This window comes from Neofelis nebulosa, chromosome 3 (assembly GCF_028018385.1).
Source record: "Neofelis nebulosa isolate mNeoNeb1 chromosome 3, mNeoNeb1.pri, whole genome shotgun sequence".
Classification (NCBI taxonomy): Eukaryota; Metazoa; Chordata; class Mammalia; order Carnivora; family Felidae; genus Neofelis; species Neofelis nebulosa.
The window spans coordinates 77661327-77679951 of record NC_080784.1 but is presented as its reverse complement, the minus strand read 5'-3'; the positions used below and the strand labels follow the sequence as shown (position 1 = coordinate 77679951).

The following is an 18625-nucleotide window of genomic DNA, read 5'->3' as shown; positions in this document are numbered from 1 at the left end:
TATGCCAGCTTCTTCCAACATGTTGCATTTTCATCAGAATTTTAATCTACTAAGGCTTTTTATTTTTATTCATTTATTTTAAAAACAGATTTCACTTTTAAGCAATCTTGATCCTCGGGGTTGTTAAGTTTGAGTCCCATGTTGGGTGTAAAGAGTCACATGCTCTACCAGCTGAGCCAGCCTGGCGCCCCCCACTAAGACAAAGTTTTCCTCATAATTACAAAGACACACTGAGAATGTGAATAATCACACATCTGAAGTGTTTTCAGTTTGGTAATTCTTTAGGATATAAATGCTTGCCTCCTTTGCATTTGGTGCAAAAGGACACAAATAAAACTTACTTAACACAATGAGATGACACGGATTCTCTTTTCCCTTTTCCTCCTTCAGGAACATCAATCTGTAAAGACAAAGTCAAGGCAACAATTTGCACATCAGAATAGAATAAGTACATTAATATCATCCTACCCTGGACTGAGTTTTCTCTCTCCCACATTCTGTAAGTTGAAAACTTCAGATGAGGACGACTTAAGATAGAAACTAGGCAGAAAGCATTCACGCACTACCACACGTATTCCAAGTGTTGGCAGAATTCTGCAATACTTTTCTGACCCCCAAAAAACATTTTAATCAAACTTGTGGATTTCTTCTATTTTCATAACTCTAGAACATTTTATTTTCCTTCAGTGCGAATAGGGAAGGAAGAAAGGAATTAGTACTCAGTGAGCATCTATTAAGTGGCAAGCACTTTAGAGAATACTTTATTTACAGGGCTTGGTAGAGCTGGGTTGTAATAAAATATTGACCATAATGCACTAAGTCTGAAAACTACTTAAGGTTTAGAGGTCTATATTAAATAAATCAGCACCCTTCCTGATAAATTCTAAAAGTTTTAAAACAATTTTTTAAACCTGTAGGTTTAGAAATAACACTTATACCAATAATGTGGCAGATTCAGTGTGATTGATTTCAGTGTGGTAATTGTGCTTTTTAAAGTACTGCTACATTGGGCAGAAGAAAAATGAGAAAGAGTGCTAAAACTAACATTATTCTTAATATTAATTTAGAGAATGTGGTTAGATTGTCCAAAGAATCACGGCATATATACACTAGACAATTTTTAAGACCCACATTTTATAATTCAAGAGACTCGAGCTCATTTATATTTGAAAAAATACAGGTTTTCTGTTATATTTGTTTCCTAAGTTTGTGATGTAATGGAAAGTCATTGGCTTTTTCCCACTTAAATAAGTTGTTAAAGCTTAATGATATAAGCTAGCTTTATTGATAGTTTCCAGTATCAATAAGTTATATCAGAGACTGAGTCATACTCTTCCTATTGATATAAATGTTCAAGTGGCATTCTGATTTTATCTCCATAGTTCACAGCCACCTGGGCTTACCCTTAGGGCTCTATAATATGGGCTCACATACTGTAGGCTGTGAGGGTGTAAAAATTCTGATACTTAATATAATTTTTCCCAATCAGATTTGAAATTATTATATGAAACATCATTAATGGACCACTACCCCCAATAAAAGTACTTTAGTATTCCCAAATCTATTTTTTTAAATGGAAATAAATGGGAATGGAAAGGATGAAAGAAACCAAAAGTGAAATCTACCTCAAAGAAAACTTGGCACCATAATCTCAGGGGACATTCCTTCAGGACTATCCAGTAACATTTAATTATTATTTACTAAATGTTTCAAAGAATTAATATGTATCCTTTAGTGCTTATCCACCCTCCAAGTTGGTTCACTAGTTGACCTGCATTTTTCACCTTAGATTTCAGAGAGCATTTAGGCATTAAGTTTTAATACTCCATATAATATAATAAAATTAATCATTGCCTAGCTGAACAAAAATTTTCTTTTAAAAATTTTCCAAATACCAAAGGGATCAATGGAAGACAGAGAATTAGAATATAAGAATCTAGGTTTTGGGGTGCCTGGGTGGCTCGGTCAGTTCAGCGTCCAACTCTTGATTTTGGCTCAAGTCATCATCTCATGGTTCGTGGGTTACAGCCCCGCAATAGGCTCTGTGTTGACTTTGTGAAGCCTGCTTGGAATCTCTCTCTCTCCCTCTGTCTTTGCCCCTAACCACCTCAAAAATAAATAAATAAACTTAAAAAAAAAAAAAAAAAAAGAATCTAGGCTATCTAGGCTTCTGGTTTTTTCCAAACTGCAAGTCACATAGAACACACCAAATATATGACCAATTTAAACAAGCACTACCCACTTACAATTACTTTGACGTAGTTGGCAGGAAATATACCAGTCTGGTTTCTACATTTCCCTCTATACCAATCTGTGTCTATTTTTTCCAGAAGATAAACAATTTCTCCAGAAGTGAGGTGCAAATCATCAACTTGCTCTGTAACATAAAATTATAATTATGTATGATGAATTCTCTTGGTTGCAGATTTGATTAAAGCAGCGCACAAAGTAGCTTTCAGTTCTGTCCACTGAGGCAGTACATTCTATTGATTTTAAGAACAGATTATACTAATAAAATTGACTTAAAAAACATATTCTTTTTTGGGAGGATATTGTTATTATAAGCTTCCTTTTTAAAGGCCAAATTAGATGTATTTACCATGCACCGATTGATGGGAGATGGTTAAAAAAAACTATTTTGTTGGTCAAAGGTTCCTACCAGGTTAATATAAACCTTTTGCTAAATACATCTTGAGCAATTAAATATTTTTTTTTTAATTTTTTTTTTTTTAACGTTTATTTATTTTTGAGACAGAGAGAGACAGAGCATGAACGGGGGAGGGGCAGAGAGAGAGGGAGACACAGAATCTGAAACAGGCTCCAGGCTCTGAGCCATCTGCCCAGAGCCAGACGCGGGGCTCGAACTCACGGACCGCGAGATCGTGACCTGAGCCGAAGTCAGACGCTTAACCGACTGAGCCACCCAGGCGCCCCTGAAATATTTTATAGACATGTAGAATATTATTATTTTCAATCATGCTTAAAAATCATTTCAATATAAAATATTAACTAAGGGACTAGTAGAGTTCCTTAGCAAGTAAATCTACTCACACTGAAATAAAAATCAGTCTACCAAGTAGATTATAAGAAGTTTTAATAAATCATGAGTTTATTTGTAGTGGCACCTGGGTGGCTCAATTGGTTGAGCATCTGACTCAGCTCAGGTCATGATCCCAGGGTCGTGGGATTGAGCCCCATGTTGGGCTCTGCACTAAGTGTGGAGCCTACTGGGGATTCTCTCTCTTCCTCTCTCTCTCTGCCCCTCCCTCTCCTCAAAATAAATAAATAAACCTAAAAAAATAGGGGTTTATTTTAGCCTTGAATATAAAAGGTATTTAAAAATTGATTGCAAAAAATGTGTATTTTCATCACATAAGTAATAGCTAAGTTCTGTGTGTAGGTTTTGCAACTCTTAGGAGAAAATTATTTCCCTCATTAAATTAGAACTAATTTCATTATGGGGCACCTGAGTGGCTCAGTAGGTTAAGATCCAACTTTGGCTCAGGTCATGATCTCATTGTTCGGGAGTTTGAACCCTGCATCATACTGGGCTTCCTGCTATCAACAGGGAGCTTGGGATCCTCTGTCCCCTCTCTCTGCCCCTCCCCAGCTTGTGTGCTCACTCTCAAAAATAAACATTAAAAAAAAAAAAAAAAGAATTTCATTTTAATTGTTAACTGGTATGCATTTTTTGGGGTCCAATATGCATAGTTTTTAAAGAGTTAAAAGTTTGCAACTGGTAGGCAATTCACTTTTTGCTCATTGCAAGGGAATCCCTCCACCCCCAGCCCTTTCTGTCTCCCCTCATTCTCTCTCTCACAGAGAGTTTTAAAGGCAAGGGAATGCAGCTAAGCTCTCTGGAACAGTTGGCTATTAATGACCCTTCTGGAAGGCATGGTGGGTGGTAAAATGACCAATCTTTTTGGCACAGAAAATGAAGATGTCCTCTAGAGGTTAACTCAGGGAAGATATCTGCTCAGGGATCCTGAGGTCTACCACTTTATTATTTATGTGCTTACCTGCTGGGAAATCATGAAGAACAACAGCATGAGGGGCACTATTGTCAACAGGCTTCTGAGCACGGCTTGGATGGCTTGGATCCTTAGGGGGAAAAACAGAGCTGTGAATGAAGTGTGCACGATGCATGCTGGATTTGCTATTCGCTCTGAGACCATTTTTTTTTTTCCTCATTAGAATCCTCTTGACATAATTACATTCTGAGTACAAGATGCAAACCACATAGTTGAGCCAAACAAGGGAATCATTATCAAGTTGAAAAGGCACGTGTCCTTGCCAAGGGAGGACAAAAATAACTCTCAATTATGATATCCCCTAGCATTTTTCTTAAAACCACGAGAGTAAATTAAAAGGGAATTAACTTTTAAAAAATTTTTTTATTAACTGGTACCATTCTACCCTGAAGTAGTGTTTTTTGATCTGTGTACCTTGCCAGGGTTGCTTTTTCTTTAAACTGTTATCAGTACTACACCTCAAGAACAGAGCCTTCAAAGTTGAGTCTTCATTAAAATGGTAAAAGAAGAAAGCTCTGCAATTTATACTCTTGCCTTTCATAATGAAAAGAGCTAATGACTTCCACAAAAGTATAATTCACAAAAAGTAAAATCCATTTCATTTATTACCACTTAACTGAAGGCTTTCTCTAATTTGAAGACCAACACTACCTCCCATGCCTACCCTGGATTTTCTATTTAATCTAAATGGTTTATTCAACAGTAATTCTAACTAAATTAGCAAAGAGAATTCAATATTCTCTACCCATTTAGCCAACTTCCTAGATTGGCTAAGGGAGAGAGTAAAGTTGAAGAGTGACCTTTTCTCATTGATAAGCAACTGTTACTCTTAGTTTTTAAAACTTAATCTTTCTTTTTAAAATTTTATTTAAATTCTTGCTAGTTAACAGTGCAATATTGATTTCAGGAGAAGTCAGTGATTCATCAATTACAGGCAACATCCAGTGCTCATCACAACTGACCTCCTTGATACCCATCACCCATCCAGCCCATCCCCCACCCACCTCCCTCCATCAACCCTCGCTTTGTTCTCTATCATTAAGAGTCCTCACAGTTTGTTTCCCTTTCTTTTTTCCCCCCTCCCATATGTTCACCTGTTTTGTTTCTTAAATTCCACTAGTGAAATCCTATATTTGTCTTTCTCTGACTGACTTATATCACTTAGCATAATACACCCTAGCTCCATCCATGTTGTTGCAAATGGCAAGATTTCACTGTTTCTAATGGCTGAGTAATATTCCATTATATATATATGCCACATCTTCTTTATCCAGTCGTCAGTTGATGGACATCTGGGGTTTCTCCATAGCTTGGCTATTGTTGATAATGCTGTTATAAACATCAGGGTGCATGGGCCCCTTTAAATCTGTAATTTTGTATCCTTTGGGTAAATACCTAGTTGTACAATTGCTGGGTCCTAGGGTAGTTCTATTTTTAGTTTTTTGAGGAACCTCCATACTGTTCTCCAGAGTGACTGCACCAGTTTGCATTCCCACCAACAGCGGATTCCCCTTTCTTCACATCCTCACCAACACCTGTTGTTTCTTGTGTTGTTAATTTTAGCCATTCTGATAGGTGTGAGGTGGTACCTCATCGTGGTTTTGACTTGTATTTCCCTGATGATAAGCGATGTTGAGTATCTTTTCATGTGTCTGTTAGCCATCTGGATGTCTTCTTTGGAAAAGTTTTTATTCATTATCTTCTGCCCATTTCTTAACTGGATTATGTGTTTGTTGGGTGTTGAGTTTGCTGAGCTCTTCATAGATTTTAGATACTAACCCTTTATCAGATATGTCCTTTGCACATATCTTCTCCCATTCTGTAGGCTGCCTTTTAGTTTTGGTGATTGTTTCTTTCATTTTGCAGAAGCTTTCTATCTTGATAAAGCCCCAATAGTTCACGTCTGCTTTTGTTTCCCTTCTAGTAAGAAGTTGCTATAGCCAAGCTGCTATAGCTGCCTGTGTTCTCCTCTAGGATTTGGATGGTTTCCTCACATTTAGGTTCTGTATCCATTTTGAATTTATTTTTGTATATGGTGTAAGAAAGAGGTCCAGTTTCATTCTTCTGCATGTTGCAATCCAGTTTTCCCAACACCATTTGTTGAAGAGACTGTCTTTTTTACACTGGATATTCTTTACTGCTTTGTCAAAGGTTAGTTGACCATATGGTTGTGGGTCCATTTCTGGGTTTTCTATTCTATTCCATTGATCCATGTGTCTGTTTTTGTGCCAGTACCATACTGTCTTGAAGACTACAGCTTTATAATATAGCCTGACATCCTGAATCACTGTTATTCTTAGTTTTATTTAATATGAACAGATAGACTTACTCTCCTCTTCCTCCTCCTCCGCATCTAATCTGACTAAAAGATATTATTTTCAACACTGGCAAACCTGTGAACTAAATGAAGGCCGATTTATTACCTCATCTTTTAACCAAATTGCACCTGCAGAGGCATGTATATTTTCCCAAGTTAGGTAAAGAGAAATACGAACCTAGGTCAAGACAGTAATGGTTAATGGCAGCTCACTACACTAGCTTCTCAAAGTCACCCTGACAATTTTCTTAGAAGCTGCTCAGTATTTTTCTCTAAATAAATGAGCATGATGGGAAGTTCAGGATTGTAGAAAGGAACCATGAAATATTTGCAGTCTGCAGGGGCTCTAAAAAATTATTTACATAATTTATTATATGTGTGTATATGTGGTTTTTCATTTTTTTTCTCCTGATTTACATCTGTGGAAAAAAGAATGACTATTCGATAAATGGTGTCAGGTTAGAGGGCTATCCATTTGGAAAAAATGAAGTCAGAGGCTTACCCCACACCAAAACAAACATGAATCTTCAAATGGCCCAACAAGCTGAATGTGACTAAGCCTGAGTGGGTAGAAGAGGTGGGACAGTAACTTGAGCCTCCGTCAGTTTCCCTTCTCTGTCTTCAATGCATGGATATCCCCACAAGGCTGCTCATCAACCTGGCCTGGCAGCTATAGGGCAAGAGGAACAGGCTACACAGCATTGGCCACAAGAGGTCAGTACAACTCGGACCACACCATTAGGGTGGGTGTCTGGTAGGTAAATTTAATATATTTCAAAGCTCTTTCTTTCTAAAATTTTTTTAAATGTAATTTATTGTCAAATTGGTTTCCATACAACACCAAGTGCTCATCCCAACAGATGCCCTCCTCAATGCCTATCACCCACTGTCCCCTCTCCCCACCCCCCCATCAACCCTCAGTTTGTTCTCAATATTTAAGAGTCTCTTACAGTTTGCCTCCTTCCCTTTCTTTCTAAATTTTTTTAATGTTTATTTATTTTTGAGGGAGAGAGATGGGCAGAGCACAAGCAGGGGAGGGGCACAAAGGGAGACACAGAATCTGAAGCAGGCTCTAGACTCTGAGCTGTGAGAACAGAGCTCGACACGGGCCTCGAACCCACGAACTGAGAGATCATGACCAGAGCCGAAGATGGATGCTCAATGGACTGAGCCACCCAGGAGCCCCCTCAAAGCTCTTTCTAATATGACCATAATTGTGGATACAAATGAATAAAAACTGCCAATACTCATTGTTTATTCTCTATGTGCTACTCACCAGGGTAAACACCTTATATGCATTAATTAGCTCTTTTAAGTTTTTAAACATCTTTGAGATATAACTCCATAATAATACCATAAAATCCATCATTTAAAGTGTACATAGTTTTGGCAAATTCACAAAACTGTGCAACAATCACCACAATCTAAGTGTAGACCATTTTTATCACTCTGAAAAGACACGCCCTCCCCATTAGCAGTCATTCCCTCTGCACCCTCCCCATAGCCCTAGGCAATCACTAACCTACTTTCTGGATTTGCCTATTGTGGACTTTTATATAAATGGAATCATATAATAAATCAATTCTAAAAATATCTCTGTGGAGTTATCTTAACTATTTTCTACATTAAAAAAATGAAGTTTAGATGGGGTGCCTGGGTGGCTCAGTTGGTTGAGCGTCCAGCTCTTGGATTTCAGATCAGGTCACCATCTCAGGGTCATGGGATCAAGCAAGCTCTGCTTCCAGCTCTGCACTGAGAGTGCAGAACCTTAACATTCTTCCTCTCCCTCTGCCCCTCTCCCCAACTCACTCTCTAAAATTAAAAAAAAAAAAAAAAAAAAAAGTTTAGAGATAGGTTAAATAACTGCCTAGGGTGATATACAGTGAACTGAAACCCAGCTCCCTAAGACATAAATCTGTGCTCACAACCAGGCACTAGGTAACAATCTTCCACTTCCCCTGTGACTTGACAGGCTCAACCTCAGCTGATAATGTTCAGTATTTTCTGTTTACTAAAGCAGGAGAAAGTATAACTCATCTTTAGAAATCTGTACCTTAAAACTAGGCTTACAAGTAGGTAATGTTTATTTTTCTAAAAAGTGTAATACTAGCCATGAACCCAGAGTTTTCTAAAGGAGGCTTCATTTTGGTATCAGCAGTAGTTGGCCAATGGAGGCCAGGTGTCTTCAAGTCTATGGTGTAAGAGGAAGGCAGGTAATGTTTAAAGTGTCAAACCTCTGGACTACTATAAGAGTAACTTCTAATTTTTTAGCTTCTGTTTTTCACTGAGGAAAGCTTTTTGGCCCTATAACTCCCACTGTCACCCATCAGTGTGTTCTGAGAGAGGAAGGATGGCTGTGACAGATGGATAATGCTATATCAAAACAAAGAGAAAATGAGTAAGAGGAGAACTTTCCCTGTGTGGACTAAAGTTAGAATTTCAGTATCCTACCTGTGACTAGTTTAACACATATCTTCTCTGCTCTCCAAGACACAAATTTTTAAGATTCTTGGCAAACTTCAAAAGATAAACTGCCTTCTAAGAAGAAAGAATTGGACTAGATTATGAAAACTAGGATGAATGGCAAACCAAATACTTTACTTGGGTTAAATGATTGGTGGGTATTATTTTTCAAGTTTGCCACATTAACTAACAGATAGTGAAAATTTAACTGGATAACTTAAGAAGCTCTTTTACGAATACATCTCTATAAATTATTCAATGCTATTTTTCTTGCTAAACAAACGACCTTCGCTAATCATTGCATTCTCCCAGGCTCCACCAATTTGTTAGGCCTAAACTGTGACTTTAGGTTGTTGGATTACATTTCATTTCATTATTTTGAGCTATGATCAGAGAAATGAGGTTTACTCTAAGCTTAAATCTTAAAGGCAAGTGCTTTTTAATGTCAGACTTAGCATTTATAGGGCCCCCGTTAAAATAATTATCCATTCTGCTAGGAAACTAATCTCGGACAGTTTGGTAAACATGTTTACATTATTTTGGAAAAAAAAATAGCTCTCACAGTTGAATATTAATGGCTGAGTGCTCTGGTTGCTGTAAGTCAGTATGCTATGAGGAAGACAACACATGGTAGTCATTCTGTGTGTCAAAGTGATTAGCATGGCAGGGGCAAGTCTTTCAGAAGTCATTTATTCTTAAAATGAAATAAAATGCTACTGCAAATTTTACTCTGGTTAAAATAAACGTGCTAATAAAAACCTGAGGATGAGATATAATTAATAGTTCTATGAAATGTGCTGCCATGTGTGACATGACAGCTGTGCAATATTAATTCCTTACGTTTGGTCTGCTTCTAAGATGTTCATCAAGTGGGGTGATAATCTTTATCTGAGACAGGTGAACTCTGCCAATATCTTCTCCCTTTTGGCATTCCAAGTAATTATTTTCTTCCTGCTTCAGCATCACAAGTACGTCCCCACGCTGTAAGGCACAATATCACACTCTGAAGCAATTATTATTTAATAAAACATTATTACTTTTTTCACATTTTAATCTTTGGAGCCTAAAGCATTTAATAATGTGTGAAGGAGTAACAGAGGACACTGATTTTTTTACATTAGTAAAGAAAGAGCTCTACTTTACCTTACAAGAGAGTTCTCCAGGGTTTTGGGAGACAATGTCTTCATTGGCAATTCCATGAGGCACAGACAGCTTAAACACAAACCCACAAAAGGATTATTCACAATCAAATAGCCTCCTCATAAACTGCTGATAATGTGGAGATGTCAAATGTGTGCCTAAAGTGCAACTTTTCTAGCAGTTAAACTCTTCACTTGGCTTCCTCAAGCTCTAGATCTAGTGGGATCCATGAGAAATGGATACTAATAGTATCGGAATGTGAAGAATGTGGCCAAAAATTCCCTTTAACAAGTACAACCAGGAAGTTCTATTCTGTAGGACAAGGCCCACCAAGTCTCCTGATTTAAAGCATTTAAAGGATAAATGCTCAGCACCTGACCTCAGAGCCTAAACCATGTCTTTACTGCAGGGTTCTCAATGGCTGTCTTCTGAAGGCTGATGGGGGACTGGAGCCTCCTGTGTAGGGCTTGACTGCTTTCATTTGCCTTCAATTTCCTTTTCTCCTAGAGTCTCTCTGATACCAAGTATCTACTTAAACCCATTTCATTGCCTGACCCCAGTCACTTCGTACTCAGCTGTCTGATCTTAGAATTACTTTTACATCTGCACCCCACCCTTAGCCAGAGGACTGTTCCCTGCCTTGATAAATTTGGTCTGATAAGTGCAGGTCAGAGGGTATATCCAGGAAGTGTGATCACACAAGCTCACTTCCAACAAGAAAAGGCAGATTTCAATCACTCATAAGCAAAGATTCAGAGTGCAGGGATGTGTCCCTGTAAGGCTGGGTTGGGTGGTGGTGATTCCCAGCATCCCTGTTAAGAGTCCCAGGCTCCCAAAGGAACAAGAGTCTTGATTTTAGCAATTTAATCAAGGAATGTCCATGGAAAAAATGAGAGACTTAAGGAATTATTTCATACTGAGACATACTACTCTAATATACTATCATTTTGAATTTATTAATTTGAGCTATCCAAATGTTTTACTGACATTATACAGCTATGCTAAGAACCAGCAAAATACGGTTTTTCCTGAATAAGGCTCTTAACATAGAATGTCCAAAGCTAGTAGAGACTTTACAGCTACTAATACTACTCATAGTATGGCTTATTGGCTAAGAGCATGGGGCTCAGAGCCAGCTGATCTACGTTCAAATCTTGGCTCTACCATTAACTGATTTTGTGACCCTGGACAAATTCCTCAACTTCTCTGTGTCTTATTTTTTTTCATTTGTATAATAGAGGTTAATAACAGTATTTACTTCAAGGGCTGATGTGAGGAATAATACACATAAAGTGTTTCAACAACAATCTTTTTTTTTTTTTAACGTTTATTTATTTTTGAGAGACAGACACATCATGAGAGGGAGAAGGGCAGAGAGAGAGAGGGAGACACAGAATCCGAAGCAGGCTCCAGGCTCTGAGCTGTCAGCACAGAGCCTGATGTGGGGCTCAAACCCACGAACCATGAGATCATGACCTGAGCTGAAGTCGGATGCTTAACCAACTGAGCCACCCAGGCACCCCTAAAGTGTCTAAACAATATCGGGCGCATAGTAAGTACTCAACACATCAGTCACTGTTCTTACTTATTATTTTAAAGTAACCTATCCCAAAGAACACCCCTGGGTTTTATTCATCAGTTTAAATGAAAATGAAAGTGAAAATGAGTACACTACCTTTTTCTTATCTGTCTATACCCTTCTCTTAGGATTAGAAAAATCCTAAATGGCTTAAATTTCCTTAATGAGGAAATGTAGAATAACATAATATTGCTAATTGTTGTCTTTGTTAAGAGCCACTGTCACACAATTATTTAAAAAAGTGCAAACAGTTCTGTTCTCCTCATTTTTATTTGTTTTGCATTTTATCAGGCTAACCTGACCAAAGTAGAGAGAGCACATCAGCTCTATTTTCACTTAAGAGTGGGAAATGAACAAACGTTTTGAAGTCACATGATGAAAAAACACATTCAAGAGAACAAAATTAATATCTCAACTATCTCAATTATTGATTAAAAGCTTCTAACCAGTAACTGTTAAATGGGCCATGATAATTAGGTTTCTAAAGGGGAAAGTGAGGAAAAAAACATCCATTTTAATGAGAAATTTCCTTCTATTTCATTTTAAATTTTAGTCTGTGGGCAAGGTAGCTGTAAGATATAAACTATATCAAGTTATAAACTATAATATCTGTCAGAGCTACTCCCATCAGTATAATCCACTGGGTCAGGTTTTTCAGTTTGTTTGGTCAAGCCAGACAGCAGGTTACACTCCCTGTCTGCCCTGCTTTCTTTTCCTATAGTTCTTCTAATAATGAAACCCTGCTTTAAAGACCTAGTTTTATTATGGCCTACTTCTCTAAAGCCCTCTTGGTGTCAAGGGGCAAGTCCCCATTTGTCTCATCACCTTTTTCTAAGGAGTAACAGATCATTTATATACTTTAGAACAAATCTCTTGACTACAAACATTTTTAAGGGCTACACTCACCATATATTTCCTGTAGAGAGGGTGTCCTGGTTTGGGGCGAGGGGGCAGCACCGGATCTTGATTTTTAAAGACTTGACTCTTGGCTTTCGAAAGTCCAAATGCCAAGTTACTTTGTTTTTTCTGAAGATCCATGTCAGAAGAAGACCGATTAAAAGGCAGTTTTTTATTTGATGCTCTGGTTGCAGAAAGTTTCGGGGGAGGTGGTCTCTCCGGGGCCCCCTTGGGAGGAGGTTGTCGAGTCGGTATAACTTTTCCATTTATAGGTCTGAAAGTCAATGAGGGTGCTGGGAGTCAGTGTTTGATTGATTATTAGGGTCCTGTTTTATTCTTTCTTACACACACACACACACACACACACACACACACACACACACACAGCTTTCTGCTGGGGTAATACAATTTCTGAAACATGCAGGCTATGCTATTTTTGAGCAAACGACTGCTGCATTAAACATTATATTATTAGAGGAAATGCCATGATGCTCCAGCTTCCTCTTATCTTGCACTAGAGATTCATTAGTTTAAGACAAACAAGCATTTACTATCATGAGCTCTCCAAGGCGCTATTTACTCTTAAACACACCATGACTATTTCAGGAGACTAAGCACTTTCTAAAGTATGAGATGAAATGCTAATAATAAGGTATCAGGTATATTTGACTGGGTCCATACATAATTAGAAAAGGAACACCAAATTCCCTCAATATTTGTGTTAGAGGAATTATTACTAAAACCCTAATTTAGTTTAATATAAAGAAAGCTAATTCTGAAAATGGGTAAGACAACCATTACTTTGAAAGTCTTCCCATAATCTCTATGACAAAAATAATTTCCAACATAGTAACATCTTCTGATAGCATCACAGCATTTTGTTCAAGTAGCTCTGGAACTCAGGAGGGCAGGTCCCCTCTGAGCTCACAGTGCCTGTCTCCCTTTGGAGAGGCTTTCAAAAACCAGGCTGGTTTCATAATGGGGAGTATGTGCATACGTTCATGTATTCGTTCAAGAAGCAGAGTTGCTTTAGGTTTAGAAAGGGTCTTCTTGTTCATTTAGTTGAGGAAAAGTAATACAGATCAGTGTTTGTACTCTATGAGTTGCTGGGCTTTGTTAAAAGAAAGAAGGAGCAAAGATTCTTACAACCAGATGTCAGAAACAGAGTAGAGGCTAGTGGTCTGGGAGAATTCAGGAGTTTAATGCATCTTCAAAAGATCTTGGACCAACAACACTCAGTTTTGATGACAGAAAACAGAGTCCAGTCTGAGTCATTAGTTTTTCTTTAATTTACTTCCTAAAAGTTTTCTCACACTTACTTACCTTGGTGGCAACCTTGGGGGTCCTCGCACAGAACCTCCTGTTTGACCCATGTGGTCAGATTCCTGCAAGTATCAGACAATGCTTTTCAGTTAAGGTTAATCTGAAATAAGAGCTTGTCAAGAGGAATTATGGACAACTTTTTGACTAGCTCTCTAAGTGGAAATGTAGCTGAGTTATAGAAAGTAGTTTGAGAGTTTTTAGTCTTAAGCAATATTAACTCATTACTTAACAATATTAACTATTACTTCCTGTATCAGTTGTCAAGTCTGAATACAAGTGAAAACAGAGAGAAGACCAGGGTAGTCTGCTGTTGTGGACCATGGCCCAACCAACTGCACTGTGTGGTTATGCGCCCAGCAGACTCATCAGGTATTAAGGATGATATTTAAATCATGATAGGTTATACAGTAGCAATTTAAGCAAGCACTGAAGGGAATTTTTAAAAAATAGCCTTTATTTATCCTATGACAACACTTAAGATACGCACTGCTCATAAGTTTAAACGTATAATAAGTGAGGTGGTGATTAGTTTGTTTTGCTTACAACAAGCAGATCTCTCATCACTGGGTGGTTTATAGTTTGGGTGGTGGCTTCTGAACTAGGAGGTAGAACACAATACAAACTTAAGGGATGGCCTGAAAGGAAGGTATGTGAAGAATAATGGAAAAGGCTCAAGAAAGCAGAAAGAGTAAGGATAACTCAAAAAATAAAAGATGGGTAGAGCAGGAATGTCCGAGCCTAACAGCATATGGGAGAAACTGAAAGTGTGGAGAACAAGAGGAAGATTTCTATAGGAAAAGGACTCAAACTGTGCTGCTTAAACAGATTTTTCAAACATGTTGTAGCCTAAGGATTAGGAAATGAGTATAATAATACATGGAAAATGTTTCCAGATCTTTTTGTTAAAGGATCACAAAGCCAAAACTTCTGTTTTTTGGGTTTTTTTTAGGAAAAAGTCCTCTCTAAATTCTTCTAATTCTGATCGAGTCTCCTTTTTTCACGTTTCCTACTTTCTAAGCCCCCAGTACTGACATGCACAATATAATATTCCTCCAAGGGGGAAAGTGCTAACCCTTTAAAATTACATTGCCTTTTTTTTTTAAGGGAGATTTAACTGTCATTTGGGAATGTTCAGGCTAATTCAGACTGTTTTCCTCCCTCTCACCTTATAAATGAGTTAAAACTGACTTCCATAGTGTTCTAATTCAAACTGAATATTAACAACTTTTCCTTAAATACCAAATGATTAATTGCCAGTAACTGCGATCATTTAAGTATATTTCAAAATCCCATTTTTAAAAACAAATTAAGCTTGCCCTTAAAACTTGGTTTCACTAATGAGTTCAATTAATGTAGTGAGGCAAGTCACTAGCCCATAAACCCTGCAATGGTCCATACAAAATCCATGCCTTATAAATCCACCGCTGCCTATATTCCTCCCACTCCTGACAAATCCTGCTATGATTCTGAAAAACTCACTTATTTACTTGGCTACCTTTAATATTAACAAACAGAAAAACACTCTAGCAGAGAGTCAGGAACTCTTACTGGTTTCCTCAAAACTATAGTTGTTAGATAACTTAATAAATGAAGGCATATAAAAAATATAGATGTATACATTTGACACAAAAAGTTATAGATGATGTACTTTAATAACTACATACCACATAATCCTAACCTTGTACAAAATATTAACTGTACTTTTCTCTCAGGGGTGTTATTTTTATGGAGGATCTTAAGTATCTTTTTAGTTTCTCAAATTTTCCACAATGAGAACATTTTGAATCAGGAAAAAAAAAGGCAGTATGCTCACATCGCCCAGGAATGTTAGGCACACTGTAGAACATAAATACTGAGAAGAGAGGACTGGCTCCTGTAGAAGCCACTGTCCTAGTGTTTGCTAAAGTCCAGCTTTGTGCACGAGTTCTGCCAACAGCCTTTGGAAGATTAATGATTACGTATTTCCTCCTCTTCAATATTCCACAACTAACTGGAGCCTCTCTGCATCTGTTTTTTATAGTTTTTCTTTAGCTCTGACTTCTCTGAACTTTGGCTTACAATGTGTTTGGATAGTTCCTGGTGAAGCTGGTCTTTCTGCTTGTACTGCCCCTGCAGATGCCATCTTTTTGTTCATCTGCTTTGGAATGGTTTCTTATATTCTAACTTCAAAATAATTCCATAGTTTGTTTTTGCTGAATTTTAAAAAACACATATTTCTTCCAAGACCACATTCTTGTCTGTTGGAATTTCTTAGGAGCCTCTGCAAAAGTTCCTTCTCTTCTTTCTCCAAGACCTGGTACCACTTCTTAGGCCCTGAATTCACTGGCCAGCTTCTGTGCTACAGCTTGGATTCTTGATACATAGCAGGTGGCGTCTCCTGACTCTCCTGCACTGGCTGGCAGCCTCTTTGGGAAAAGCTTTGGAAGCCCTGAGTTCTCACACAAAAACATCTGCTCCTGCTCCAGGGGCTCCTGATGTTCTTCACCCTAGAGTCCCTGTCCTTCTGGTGAAGAAAGGGAGATTTCGTAACACAGCCATCCTGCCCTAAGATGAAGAAACAGTAAAGAGTTTTTGTCTCGTGCCTCATCAAAGGACACAGTTGGCAAAGATCAAGCCCATCCTCGTGGGTGATTACACTGGTGAAATAGTCTTTTTTTTTTTTTTTTAACGTTTATTTATTTTTGAGACAGAGAAAGAGCACAAACGGGGGAGGGTCAGAGAGAGGGAGACACAGAATCCGAAACAGGCTCCAGGCTCTGAGCGGTCAGCACAGAGCCCGACGCGGGGCTCAAACTCACAGACCGTGAGATCATGACCTGAGCCGAAGTCAGCCACTTAACCGACTGAGCCACCCAGGCGCCCCGTGAAATAGTCTTTCCCCGATACCCGAAGGCATTAAAATCTCTGGTCTAATAGTCACTCCGTAATCATAATCCTCAAACAAAAGGAATTTCTCAGGCATAGATTTGACTTTCTGGCCCTGAAATCTATTATGTGTGACTTTAGCCAACTCATTTCACTTGTGGTCTGTTTCTTTCCTCTTCTTCCTTTAGACCCAGTGCATCTATCATGATATGTATTTATTATAGGACAGCACAGAATGCTTTGGCACTCCTTGGTAAACAGTGTAGGACAGGATTTTCCTGTTCATGTGAGGAACAATTATGATTATAGTACCTCTCCAGATGGTTAAATCTAACTTCCTTTTCTTGTTTTCCTAAAATGTGGGAGTTGCTTTGTGTTCTGCTTAACACCAAATGTAATAATACCTAATACTTTAATAGAGCTTTATGGTTTACAGAAGCCCATTACATGACTTCATGAATGATACATATATGCCTACACATCACCCTCTCACTCTCTTTTACAACCCTTTAGAGTAGAAGTCAGTAACCTGCTCAAGTAAATTTTCCTCCATGGAAATTTGGGATTTTCTTCTATTCAACAACAGTATTGTACGGGCCCTATCATCCCCTAATGGGCTTTCTTGGCCCAATTTTAATAAAAATTTATTACCAAGTACTTTGAAAATGTAAACCATCACTAAATTTTAGTTCAGCCTACAGGAAAATCTCATTAACTTGATATTGGCTAATTTAATTTAATGTTTCCTTCAAAGAAATCTCTTTTCACTAGATGATTAGATGGGTTTGTGTGTGTAATAAGCATAGTTAATGCACAGTGTAAAACTATTATGAAATTTGAACTGAAAATTTGGTACAGAGATGTTAAGAATTTGTTCCTTTAAAATTTTTTAAATTTTCCTTTTTAAATTTTTAATTAAAGAATAATTGATAGATAATACTGTATTAGTTTCAGGTGTATAACACAGTGATCTAATATTTATATACATACAAAATGGGCACTACAGTAAGTCATTACCATCTGTCACCATACAAAGTTGTTACAGTATTACTGACCATATTCTCTATGCTGTACATTACATCCCCATAGCTTATTTTATAACTGTAGGATTATACCTCTTAATCCTCTTTGCATATTTCACACCCCTCCCACCTCCCCTCTGTTTGTTCTCTGTATCTATGAGACTGTTTCCGTTTTGTTTTGTTTTGCTTTTTAGATCCCACATATAAGTAAAGTATACAGTATCTTTCTCTGCCTGACTTATTTCACTTAGCTTAATACCTTCTACGTCCATCCACGTTGTCACAAATGGCAAGATTTCATCTTGTAATGGGTGAGTAATATTTCATTGCACATATACAGCACATCTTCTTTACCCATTAAGTTAATCTATTGATGGACACTTAGGTTGCTTCCATATCTTGGCTATTGCCAACAATTCTGTGATGAACACAGGTGCATATGTCTTTTTGAATTAGCGTTTTCACTTTTTTTAGATAAGTACCTACAAGTGAAATTGTTGGATATGATAATTGTTTCTAATTTTTATTTTATTTAGGGGGGGAGGGGAATGAGTGGGAAGAGGGGAGGGGGGGAGGGAGAGAGGGAGAGAATGAACCTCAAGCAGGCTCCATGCTCAGTGCAAAGCCTGACACAGGGCTCAATCCCACGACCGTGGGATCTCGACCTGAGCCAAAATCAAGAGTTGCATGCTCAACTGAGTTAGCCACCCAGGCACCCCTATTTTTAATTTTTTTGAGGAACCTCCACACTGTTTTCCACAGTGGTTGTATAAATTTACATTCCCACCAACAGTGCAGAGGGTTCCCTTTTCCCTACATCCTTGCCAACACTTGTTAAAGGAACTGGTTTCTTTTGAACAAACCTTAAAAGATAATCTACCATATGGGAGTTTCTTTTTTTTTTTTTTTTAATTTATTTTTGGGACAGAGAGAGAGACAGAGCATGAACGGGGGAGGGGCAGAGAGAGAGGGAGACACAGAATCGGAA

General features: G+C 37.9%; 1 protein-coding gene across 2 annotated transcripts in view; it reads right to left on the bottom strand.

The window, feature by feature from the left end:
* SH3D19 (SH3 domain containing 19) overlaps window positions 1-18625 on the bottom strand; it is a 189479-nt gene that overhangs the window by 12650 nt on the left and 158204 nt on the right. For both annotated transcript variants that reach the window (XM_058721173.1, XM_058721174.1), the window contains 7 exons: window positions 13751-13812; window positions 12437-12701; window positions 9955-10023; window positions 9652-9792; window positions 4020-4101; window positions 2247-2377; window positions 342-400 (listed from right to left, as the gene is read on the bottom strand). In XM_058721173.1, coding sequence (XP_058577156.1) covers window positions 342-400; window positions 2247-2377; window positions 4020-4101; window positions 9652-9792; window positions 9955-10023; window positions 12437-12701; window positions 13751-13812 — 809 coding nt within the window. The remainder of the gene's footprint in view (window positions 1-341; window positions 401-2246; window positions 2378-4019; window positions 4102-9651; window positions 9793-9954; window positions 10024-12436; window positions 12702-13750; window positions 13813-18625) is intronic.